Source organism: Priapulus caudatus, unplaced genomic scaffold (genome assembly GCF_000485595.1).
Source record: "Priapulus caudatus unplaced genomic scaffold, Priapulus_caudatus-5.0.1 Scaffold41, whole genome shotgun sequence".
In the NCBI taxonomy this organism is placed as follows: domain Eukaryota; kingdom Metazoa; phylum Priapulida; class Priapulimorpha; order Priapulimorphida; family Priapulidae; genus Priapulus; species Priapulus caudatus.
The window spans coordinates 639,437-651,085 of NW_014577102.1; the positions used below are offsets into that span (position 1 = coordinate 639,437).

The 11,649-nt window shown below is 45.2% G+C and overlaps 1 protein-coding gene across 3 annotated transcripts in view; it reads left to right on the plus strand.

The window, feature by feature from the left end:
• LOC106820385 overlaps positions 1 to 11,649 on the plus strand; it is a 30,292-nt gene that overhangs the window by 16,872 nt on the left and 1,771 nt on the right. Inside the window, exons 11-20 of one of the 3 annotated variants that reach the window (XM_014824910.1) lie at positions 4,599 to 5,166; positions 5,595 to 5,693; positions 6,094 to 6,164; positions 6,305 to 6,378; positions 6,549 to 6,629; positions 6,855 to 6,992; positions 7,403 to 7,525; positions 8,076 to 8,264; positions 8,724 to 8,786; positions 10,027 to 10,146. In XM_014824910.1, the coding sequence (XP_014680396.1) occupies positions 4,599 to 5,166; positions 5,595 to 5,693; positions 6,094 to 6,164; positions 6,305 to 6,378; positions 6,549 to 6,629; positions 6,855 to 6,992; positions 7,403 to 7,525; positions 8,076 to 8,264; positions 8,724 to 8,786; positions 10,027 to 10,146 (1,526 nt within the window). Of the gene's footprint in view, positions 1 to 4,598; positions 5,167 to 5,594; positions 5,694 to 6,093; positions 6,169 to 6,304; positions 6,379 to 6,548; positions 6,630 to 6,854; positions 6,993 to 7,402; positions 7,526 to 8,075; positions 8,265 to 8,723; positions 8,787 to 10,026; positions 10,147 to 11,649 lie in introns of those variants that run through there. The other 2 variants (XM_014824914.1, XM_014824920.1) reach the window with 2 other exon arrangements.

Below are 11,649 nucleotides of genomic sequence, written 5' to 3' on the forward strand. Positions count from 1 at the left end.
GGATACTTTCCCTTGTAAAGTGGTGACGCTGCATTTTCGCTCGGCTATTTCTATGTAGTTCTCGTGGATTCTTGTTGTATTTTCTTTTTTTTTTGAAATAGTGTATTAAGAAACCTTAAATGCATTATATTAGATGGAAGAGGAAAGAAGAGTTTAAAGAGGAAAAATCACGATTTGACAGTAATGCCATTGATAGATATACAAGTGCTAAACAGCAGCAAGAAATGTCACTACCGTTCACATCAATATGTGGCACGTCGCGAAATGGTCCTTCGATTCGGCTCGGGGCAGCGGTGTCGGCGAAGAAGAGCCAAATGGGTATCCGAGGATGATGTTGGAACTGCCTGCCAGAGTTGCTGATTTAGGTATGGTCTATTTTTAGTCATCGACTCGATAGCAGATTGGACTATGGCACATTGTGTAGGTCGCTTAGCTCCACAATTAGTGCACAACAGGTTGTACATTTCGCACATGCGTTCTGACTGACCGCAGAAATTTTCATTGTTGAGGTGGTGTTGACGCCTGTTTTAGCGGATCTAGAGTTGCAAGACAGCATCTGGAGCGAAATGAAGGACAATACGGCAGCAGGAATCGTCCGGGTTTACGAAGGAAGCTTCGTGCTGACAGTTAACGATTGCCATCCGCGCATACAATTCTGAACAGGTTTTGGTGGTCAAGGCCATAAGTACCTTAGCTTATATATATATAGAGAGAAGCATTATTTAATAGTATACTAGATGCAAGCCAGTTTCACAACGAGGATAAGTTTAAGGTAACTAAATATATACTATTAATAAAACTATAATAGGAAATAGGTATATCAGAAGATATATAGGTAACATTCTAAGGTGTGCTTCTTTACTTCGTGAAATTAACGATTTTTGTGGCTTGTTCACTATCAGACATAAACTTCAATTTCCTGAGTTACGCGTTAATATTATCAAAGCTATAAATACCTAGTGTACGAACGGAAAACATGAAAAATAGTGCGTCAATATTATGCTACTTTGCTGCGAGTCTTAGCAATATGTTTTATGGTATTGCAATTAAGCGCAATTCTTTTGCCTCTAAACAAGACCAACCCGCTGTCAAATTATACTCTTACGCTGAGACTACATACGTACTTCTATAGCTGAAACGATAGCCACACCCGCAAAAGGCGAAAGGATAGTGAATATGTGGAGGTGGAGGGCACCAGGAGGCCTGAGGGGAGGCCATGATTTTACGCTCCAATCATCTCGGCCTAGGAGTTTCGTAGAGACAAGCGGTTGGGGGTCTTATTTTTAGAGAGCAAAAGAAATGCTGTTAATGCAATACCATGACACTTAGTCTAGAACGGCATACAAAGTGAATATATTGCCGTGAAATAGCACTATTTTCCGTTTTCCGTTGGTACACTCTAGGGTATTTATATAGCTCTTGCATATTATGCATGACATGGTTTGAATTGCAATCCGGTGTTTAGTACGATAAAAATTTTGCGCCAGCCGCGGATTTACCGTTTTGCCCGCACACACCAGTGCCTGCGCGAAAGGGCTCGCTGCACGGCTTCGCGGTCGTCGGCGCTAGTGGGTGCTCCGGTGAAGCATGGAGGAATCCCCTGGGGAAGGATAACGATTACTCCATGCCTGGAAATGAGTATCTGATTGACTGAGAACACTGAGTCCTGTGGACACTGGCGCAGTGGAGGATGGACACCGCTACACGCTCTCCCTATACCAGGTTGTATTGCAGTTTGTTCATCCAGTGAAACCCTGACGTCGGTGCTAATTAGATTGTTATATCTCAATTTATGTAGTATCTAGATCAGTTGAGAATAGCAAGGAAGATTAGAAGTAACGATTTGCCGTGCACATATAATATTAATGTATGCGATGCCATCGGCAAAGACGCCGCTTCATTTTTCAGGTCAGATCAGACTCAGAATCAGTGAATTTTAGCGAGTCAGGAGTATGAGAGTAAGGTTAGGAGAGAATCAGATTGTTAAGAGTTGGAGACAACGTGACATATAATATAATCGTTATTGCCGGCATGCAATCGAAGCTGCTGCGCGTCATTTTTGTTAAACTCGCACAGTCAAGTTAGCAAACACGATAGTTATAAAGTGGTAGTCACGTACGTGTACGTTAAATCGTCTTGATCCAGTGAGAAGCGTTTGAAAGATTGCATTTTTTAAACATGCCACTGTTATCTTTTACTTGGGAAGATGGCGACGCTCCCATCGGCTACAAATCAGGCACGGTACGATTCAGCGAGGGAACAAGCGCGACATCCAAGGGCGACGCCGCCGTCTGTTCCTCGACCAGGCATCGAACGCGGGAGGGAAAGGCCGGGCTTCCTGTCGTCGCGGTGATGGAGGCGCGCCAAGGCGGGCGCCGGCGTGCACGATGCAGCGGACAAGATGGAGGCGGCGCCTGAGCGTTGCAGGGGGCTCTTCCTCTAGCGGAACTCACGAGAGTTTTCAGGCGGCTGTCATGTCTTGGGACGCAAGCCGACAATGAGCCGGCGAGTCAGCGCCGCGGATCGAAAAGCGCGAAATCCTAGAAGTGGCAATCCTGATTCGGGCGGAAAGTCGGTGGTGCCGCGTCGCCAGGCAGCGCCCTGCCGGGCTCGCGCCGATTGTCAACACGGTCATCCGCGTGGCATAAAGCGTGAGCTGAAGGGAGGAGGCCTGCCGAGCAGTGAGGCGGGCGGTCTCTCTCATGGAGGCAAGGGATATAACGACGACCGTCTTGGCCGCGGAGAGAAGCCCGGATGCGCGGAAGGCGTCCGGTGCTGATGCGCGTGCGAGAGCAGCCGTCAATGCAATCTTCCTGCAGAAGCGCAGTAGATAGTCAATCTACTGCAGAGACGGAAGTACCACGCATACAGCGAAACATGCTGGTGGGGACGACTGCGCCATTCGTAGAGCAAACACGTTGTGATTCCAACACAGTAGGAGGGCGCCTTCTGTAATACGCATACTAGCGCAATATACAATTCGCATGCGGCTGACCACTACACACGGAACCCCAACACGCCCACTGACGGTGGGGACGCGATGGTGGTGCCGATTACACCGGTGACGCCACGCACACGCGCAGTCTACCGACAGCCGCCGCGCATCGCACGTAACGCGTGATCTCGCCGGTTTCGCACTAGGGGCGCCAGCGTTTGCCTCGATCGGCGCGGGTTAGAGCGTCGATCGGGGCGCGCATTTGTCTGCTGACGAACAAGCGAACACTCGCAGCATTCTCGCGTCTCCGCCGCTGATTCGCGTAGGGGCAGGCGATCACGGTGGCCGGCTGCTGACTGATATCCGTGAGGAGGGAGGAGGCGAAGGGTGACGAGGAGGGCAGCTGAGATGCAACCACACTTACCTTAACGCCCGTGCCGAACAAACGCGAGAGCAATACGAAGGAAAACAAGCCAAGTATGGATTCGGTATTTATTTATTTCTTCTTATTTTTCTTGTTTATATATTATTTCGTATGTCCGCCGGATTTAAAAATATTTTTGAGCGTGTTGTGCATTCTGATAATGCTTGAATCATATTGAAGACTGACTTATCATAGTGCTTAGTATGTGGTCACTGTTTAAAGAAATGCGAGATGAAAGTTACATTAGATAAAGGAAGGGTGGTAAAGTTGAAAGGCGTGATAAGTGTGAAGTAAATGAATTTATGCTCTTTTTACCAGAGTACTTTATTGTTTTGCAGTTGAATACACGAGAGAGTGACGCATGCACCAGGAAAGGAAAGCAACATCGTGACAAGGTGAAGTATTTTCTACAATCTAGAATAGTAGATTCGACCCATCATCGATTCATACTCGATCGTTCGGTTGAAAGTGGCTCGTAACCAAGCTGCTTGTGTATATCAAAATCCATAATCGATTTCATCGGGGAAAAAGAAAAGAAATAAATGTAAACTTGCAACAAGCAAACTGGAAAAGTGATGAGAATCAGAGACGTCATCGCTACGCTTATTACATGTTATCCTTTTTAACATACATGTATTATACAAACACGCTAGTAAAACAGGCTAAACAGCACATACATGCACACAGTACATGAAGACGTTACGACGCACACGCAGGCATTCAACACCCCGAGTAACCGATTGTAACCGATCATCGGTTATTTGGGTCCAACCGATGATCGATTACTAAATTACAACCGATTGACAACACTAATGTAGAATATAGACCCACAGCTAATCCCATTTACATACGTGTTATTCTCTACTATGTCTGCTACTATTGTTAGAAAAATCGTTGATCTCGACTGTCTATCTTTCAACGCCGATAGTAGGTTAATTTTGCTATTAGCGTATCAAGCTGACTATAAGCTGATTGTTTGCAAATAAATCTTTCTCATAAATACCCCGTAACTCGGCCTGTGTTGGGCTACAACTAGCTATAAAGCCTGAGGAAGAGACATATGTTCTCGAAAGCTTGCAAAATACAAAATTGACACTTTCTATTTTTCTATATCATAATTTTCTATTCCTACATTGGTGTCTGTATGTTTTTACTTCTATTATATGTACATATATATATTATATATGTATAATGCAATAATGGTGCGTGTAATGCGAATCTCTCTCTCCTCGCTACAAGGTGCGAGAGCAGGCAGGCGGACACGCGTCGTCACCCCTAGCAACGTCAGCTCCTCTCCCGCGACAACCTCCAAACCCGAGGAGATGAAGCAGGAGAATCCACTCACCGCCAGCTCCTCCCCTTCGCCATCGCCCGCTGCGCCCCCCAGCACGGACGCGGCGGCGGGCGACCCCGCAGCGGCGGAACAAGTGAACATCGCGTACCTGGGTCCGCTGAGCGCGTCACTGCTCCTGCAGCTTCAGGCGGAGCTTGCGATGACGGGGAACAGTAGCGAGATGGCGTTCGCAGAGTACGCAAACCTCGGTGTCGTCTCACAGCTGTCCGCCGCCGTTCAAGAGGCGCCGCCTGGTATGAACGCCATAATGGCAGTGCCCCCTGGTGGGAACTTCGTAGAGGAAGCGCGCGAGGCGCAGGCGGGTACCAGCGGGAAGGCTAGGTCAGGTAAACGGAGGAAACGAACGAGAACGGGCTCTGAGGAGGAGGAGGAGGAGCCAGTGAGGGGGAAACGCGAGAAGAAATCGAAGAAGCTCGCACAGGCTTCTCTAAAACAGGGGAAGAAGATGAAGGGGTGAGTGAACGAAGGGTGAACCCCGTTCTAATACTGCTGCATGCTGTGAACGTGGGTGCCACACCTATTGAGCTGTGAAATACTAAATAATAGAACAAAAATCTTTATCACGCTTATGTATCTTTAGGTCTCTTTTTTTTATTATTATTATTTATTAATTTATTAATTATTTAGTATATTATTATTAATTTCCTCTTTATTTATCATTTATTTAATTGAGCTGTGATATAATAGAGCAAAATTTATTAAATTTATTTATTTGGTGCTTAGGTTGTCTCATCAGGGTGGTTAAAGTACAGGTTTAAACATTGTTCAACTGTCTCACCTGTGTCATCAAAATCTTCATGTTTAACAGTAGCAATGTCAATTGTCACTGTTTTATCTTTCCTATATTTCATAAATAATGGCGTTTGCTTTTGCACTGGCAGAAAAAAGAAAAAGTTAGTAAAGCCGAGCAAGAAGCAATGTAAGCAGAAGTCATTGATACCAGCAGAGAAACAAGTGAGCAATATGCCCGCTGATACCAGGTATTTTAAAACTATACAAATATGCGTGTGTACGTGTACGTGTGTGTGTGCGTGCATACGTGTACATGCACAGATTGATATTTATTGTGATTATCATGATACACATGATGCCATTTAGGAGGAAAAATTGTTTCATAAGCATCATCAGCATTCTCTGGAATTGTGATTACAAAATTGGTGTGTGTAATAATTATTTTTAGTATTTGTATACACGTGTTCAGAAACACTGGGTTTTATCTGTTTTGTGGGTGATGGCTAGTGTATGCCATCTATGTAGATTGAAATAGGCTATTAGTGTGTGAAATCGCTTTTCTCACTTTAAAAATAAATGTCTCGACGGGATAATAAGTGTAATAAGTATAATGTGTAAATAAAGTAGAACGTTTGTTGCATTTTGCAGTGCTCATTCAGCAGAACCCATAAAAAGCGATAGCAGGGCAACCGATGAGGGTTGCGGTGTCGATCTGGAATGTACGTATGTAATAATTCATCCTTGCACATCTTGTATGCAGTGACACAGAAATATTTCCATGTAATGTTTATTTGTTATTAGTTATAATATATATATATATATATATATGTGTAATTCTTTATTCTTTTTTTTTGTTTAGGTCTCCGCTCGTACCTGTGTGGAGGGGTTCCAATTAAGTATTGTGGTCATACAGGAGCTGTGATGGATCTTCAGGTAATTAGAAAATAATTTATTTATTATGTGTGAAATCAGGAATACATCAGGACATATTAATGACATAAAACTAGGGGATTATGACTGTGACAAACTCTAAAGAGAATTACCAAAAAACGAAACTAGACGAAAAGTAGTTCAGGTGAAAAAAGTGTCGTGGAATTTTCTAGATCTATGAAGATGCTGAGCTGATGAAAGCATTTCTCATCACTTGTTCCGGAGACCGCACTGCCCTGCGATTTGACCTAGTGGTAAGTACAGGTGTAGTGATAATAGCATATATATTATCACACCCATGTCACGAGAAAGCCTTATAAAAAGTGTATATCTATTAAGAATATTTTTTTATATATTTCAAATTTTTAATAGCACAAGTTAACTTACTGGTTTGTGATCATCAATGCACACGTGCATGCACAATGGCATAGTCTGTGCGTGTGTGTCCCTTTCCTGCACGGTCATTGATGTAATTATAGAGTGGTCAGTGTTTGAACATCTACGGGGAACATAGCAAGGCCGTCACTTCCATATACCTCGCGTGCGCACAGAAGACAACGAAGATGAGGCTTTACACGGGCTGCCTGGACGAGACACTCCGATGCTTCGATGTCGAGGTACGTGTTAAGTCGTCGGACTGAAACTCGTTCTTAAAATTGCCTTCAGGTCATCATATATATATCATATTATCATCATATATATATATATATTTATATATAGTAACAAATTGTTTACTATATATGAGTATGGCCTCGAAGTACTCGAAAGTATTGGGATACATATTATATATATTATCTTTTTGTCTGTGTATCGCAATACATATCATATCGTGACCTTAGGGTATCTTAACACCTCTAGTAACTAAGTACTAATAGGAACGAAGTCGTAGTAAGTAACTATACAAGTAAGTAGTAGTATACTACTAGTAAGTAGTATAAGTACCAGTAAGTACTAATCCGTGTACGTTTGCACGTCGGATGCTATTTTGGTGAGTGTTGCATTGAGTGAAGCCCTCGCGGTGTTTCAGAGTGGGAAGCTGATGAAGCAGCTTCGCGTGGGAGAGAGGATTCACGCGATGTGTGGCAATAGCTTTCTGGGAAATATCTACCTGGGACTTGCAAACGGTCACGTACTGCACGTGAAAATGAAGGTGAGCGACTGACTGTACTGTTCACCACATGCTAATACTGGATTTCAGTACTAGACTTATGTTCATTCGTGTAGTCACTATGTGGGGATTAATACTGCATTGTTGTTACAGTCCTGTATATAAGGCTCAGTCAAAGAAAACTTCCTTCCCAAAAGTATCCTGACAGGATGTCCATTCTATGAACAGGAATGGAATGAACAGGAACAGGAATGGACAGATGTCCATTCTATAGTATGGTCCATATATTTATTGTATAGTTGCCACTGAACAATCAAAAGTGTCTTAAGTCAGATGTATCATGTCTGTTCTGTAAAAGGTGATCTACTGGCAGGTTTGACTGTACTACAAAGATAGCTCGGGTTTTTGTCGACAATAACAGGTAGCTACTGGTGCTGTGCGCACGAATATGAAAATATACATGTATCGCGCGATGCTGCGTGCACAACCCACGTAACACGGGAGGGAAGGGGTTTCTCACTAGACTGTGTACCCGGTGTTAACAAACGTTTTTTCGGACCCCGTTGATGTTAAGATGCTGCTGCTGTTACAGACGGGCAAGGTGGTTGACGATTGGCCGTGCTCCACGCGCGTCATATGTTGCCTAGCAACGGCTCGGGAGGGCTCGCGTCACCTCGTTGTCATCGCATCCTTCGACAAGTCGATCACTCTGCGCGACGCGACGACGGGGCTCTTCCTGCGCATGCTCAACGGACACAAGAACATCCCTATATCGCTCGTGGTAAGGCTGTCGATCGGTTATTCAACGGTGACTCTCAGGCCAGGCTGGCTGGCTCAATATACTGTTGCGATGCATCTCATTATGCTAGAAGGCTTGCAGTGAAATGAAGGCTGCCAGAGATTTGTGAAGATCCTTGAGAGCAGTGTGAATTGCCTTCAGGAAGCATTTAATACTGCCAGTAATTATCATAGCGACAGGTGTATGTTGTCTTTACCTTACACTGCTTGCATGTCACTATGCAGTCTAGTTAAAGCATTTAATACTGCCATTAGTTGATCATAGCAACAGATATATGTTTTCTTTCCCTCGAATTTATACTAAGTTAATTGTTAATTGCCTGTATTTGCTCGATTAGTGTACCATGGATGTTATCAGGGGTGAATAATGAGAAATTGTTCATTATTCCCCCTCTGATTTTATGTTTGTCGACTATAACCTGTGGTTTGTGCTTTGCTGTAGGTTGCAAGCCAGAAGGTGCTCAGTACAGCTGGAGATGGGAGAGTGCTAGTTCACGACCTCTACGTAAGTATCATAGCTGGCTTTATATTAGTGGATATACAAAGTCAGCATTACGTACTTATAGTAAGTAATGTTGGATTTATTAACTAATGTACGGTTTCATTTTGGCTGTCACATTCTATTTTCTATGCACTTTATCATGAATCAGTCTATAGTGTTGATAGGCATGGCGTGCACGTGTTTCATTGAAGCTACAGTTTTTTGCTCAGCTGACAAAGTCAGATGCAGCTTGTAGAATCGCATGAATGTCCGTCCGTGAGTCCGTCCGTTTGTCAACAGTTATGGCACCCGCTCGACGTACGGTTTTGATATTTGGAACGTTGGGGGGGTTGGGTGGGGGAGAGGGGGGAAATCGCGAAAAGGACTCGGTTTGTGGGTTATGGGTCAAAGGTCAAAGTGTGTCAATGGAGGGGGAATATTTCCCCCTTAACTTAAGGTATAGGAGGAAATACGGAATTGCGGCACAAATCTCAACGGCTTGACCTACGCTTTTAATATTCGATGTATAGTGTGATGGGGAGGAAACCCATCACCAGCGCGAAATTGGAGGTCACAGGTCAAAGGGCAGTGGGGGAAAGGTCAGATATCAGACATTTTCTGAGGACATGGTCTAACGGACCGAGTGAAAAACTTTTTTGTTTCAGCGCTGACCTACCATTTTTATCACTTTATTGAAAGGACCATGAAATTTGCTTTCCGCTGACGTGCGAGAGAGTAAGTGTCTGATAACCTGTTGACCCTCAAGAGGAGAGGTCAACACGGATTTATTGACTGTTAACAAAGGACTGAACTGCTTTTGCTATTAGAACCCACTCCAACCCCCCCTCCCCTCTCCCACCCTCCTCCCACCACCACCACTACGCTCGCGCTCAACGCATATCCATGATAACATGTTAATATAGTGAAGTCATTAAAGTTACACAGCTGTATCTTTATTACTGTACTACCAGTATGGCAGAGCCTATCATAGATTTTATATCTGTATTAGTAGTATCCTAGATATATGCTCTGGGCGCGAACGCGGTGGCGGGAGGGCGCACTTGATTCGGTTGCCAGTGAGTTTATCAGAAGAATACCCGGCTACAGTACACGTCAGTTGAGCGCTGTCGCTCTGCGGCACTTGTTATTGGTTAAGAACAGAAGTGGTGCGAGTCTATGGGGTGATTAGTTGTTAGGTTGTGGCTGTAGATGGAGCCACATTAGCTGTTCGTTTTTTTCATGCAGCCTTTACACGTCGTTTCAGACTGGTGACCTTGAGAAAGTCTTGAAGAACAAGATTGGTTCTGCAAGGCGGGTGAAAGAAAAGAACGGCCATCTGTGGTCATGTGACCAGGATGGGCTCGTTTCCTGCCACGATATCAGTGTAAGCACACCTTTCATCGATATTATCACATATTGGTCTTTATTTTTCCTTCCCTGAGGTGAACGAAGCCATCACCATATGTTTTCCTACCATCCTAACTATTACTTCTTCTAATAACTTTTGATGACTAATACCTACCGTATATGATCGCGTAATAACCCCGCGTAAGTATTGCGCTTAGTACATTTCCCCTCACGGTATGGCGCACTTGTAAACCGCAGAGCAAATACAGGGTTGAAATCTGAGGCCAAATTTGCGGTTATTATGCGAGTATATACGGTAATGACTATTGCTAAGTGTCAGGATAAGGATCTAAGGATCTTAGCATAAAGGCCAAGACACACTGCAGCGACAGCGACCGACCGTAACGACAAACGACAAAAGTCGCGGCGACTGGCGCAAACACACTGCAGCGATAGCGACCGACGTTAGGTCAAAGTTCACCCTGCCCTCGCCACAGTGGTACACATCATTGTTCAGTGGTTCACGTGGTCACGCGCGTTATCTCGCGACGGCTTTGCTGCTGCCGGGCGGGGGGTAGTAACCGTGGTCTTTGCGCGGTGTAGCGTACGGCTTACTGGCTTGATCACGTCGTGGTCACCATTGTCAACGTGTAGTTGTGCATACTCGTTTTTTGTATGATCACGCCGCGCCGCTGTCACGCGCAAAAGAAACCAGGGAAACGATGGGGGTAATGTCAAGGCGCTAGCATGTATTTTCATACACCACCGACACCTCGATAGTCAATATCCACACCCGACAATCAATGTCACAATCAATATCAATATCAATGAACAACACCAACAATTAATATCAGCATCAGCAACTGACGCACTCGTACGGCCTTTCGCACGCGCGTACCGTCACACGTATTGTTACAGAATCATACAATCCATGCGCGCATACCGCTATATGTATCGTTACAGAATCATACAATCAACGCGCGCATACCGCCACACGTACTGTTACAGAGTTATACGATCAACGCGTGCATACCGCTACGCGTATTGCTCCAGAATTATACAATCAACGCAAAGTAAAACGAACCAACGTAAATCACGCTTGCGCGTCGTCTCTCTCTCTCTGCCTCTCTTCCTCCTCCTCCTCCTCTCTGTCCCTCTCTCTCTGCCTCCCTTCCTCCTCCTCCTCCTCTCTGTCCCTCTCCGTCGTCGTCCGTCGACCCACGGTGGATGCTCTGCGCCTTCGTCTCCTCTTCTCCTCCTTCGCTGGGCTTGTCCGTCCCTCGCTCGGCACTGCCACGTGTCCACTGTAGACTTATAACTCTCTCTCGCTCACACGCCGTCCTGCTGTGTGGCTTTGCTACACGTGCGTCTCTCTCACAACAACGTGCGCTCAGAAACGACGCGCTTCTCTCTCTCACGCACGGCTCTGCTGCGTGGCTCTACTGTCCTTCCCGCTTGCTCTCTCGCACGGTACTCCTCGTCTCGCGTGCGTGCTGCGAGCTGGCCAGGTGCACAGCCTAGCTGCATGGCTTCGAAGCCA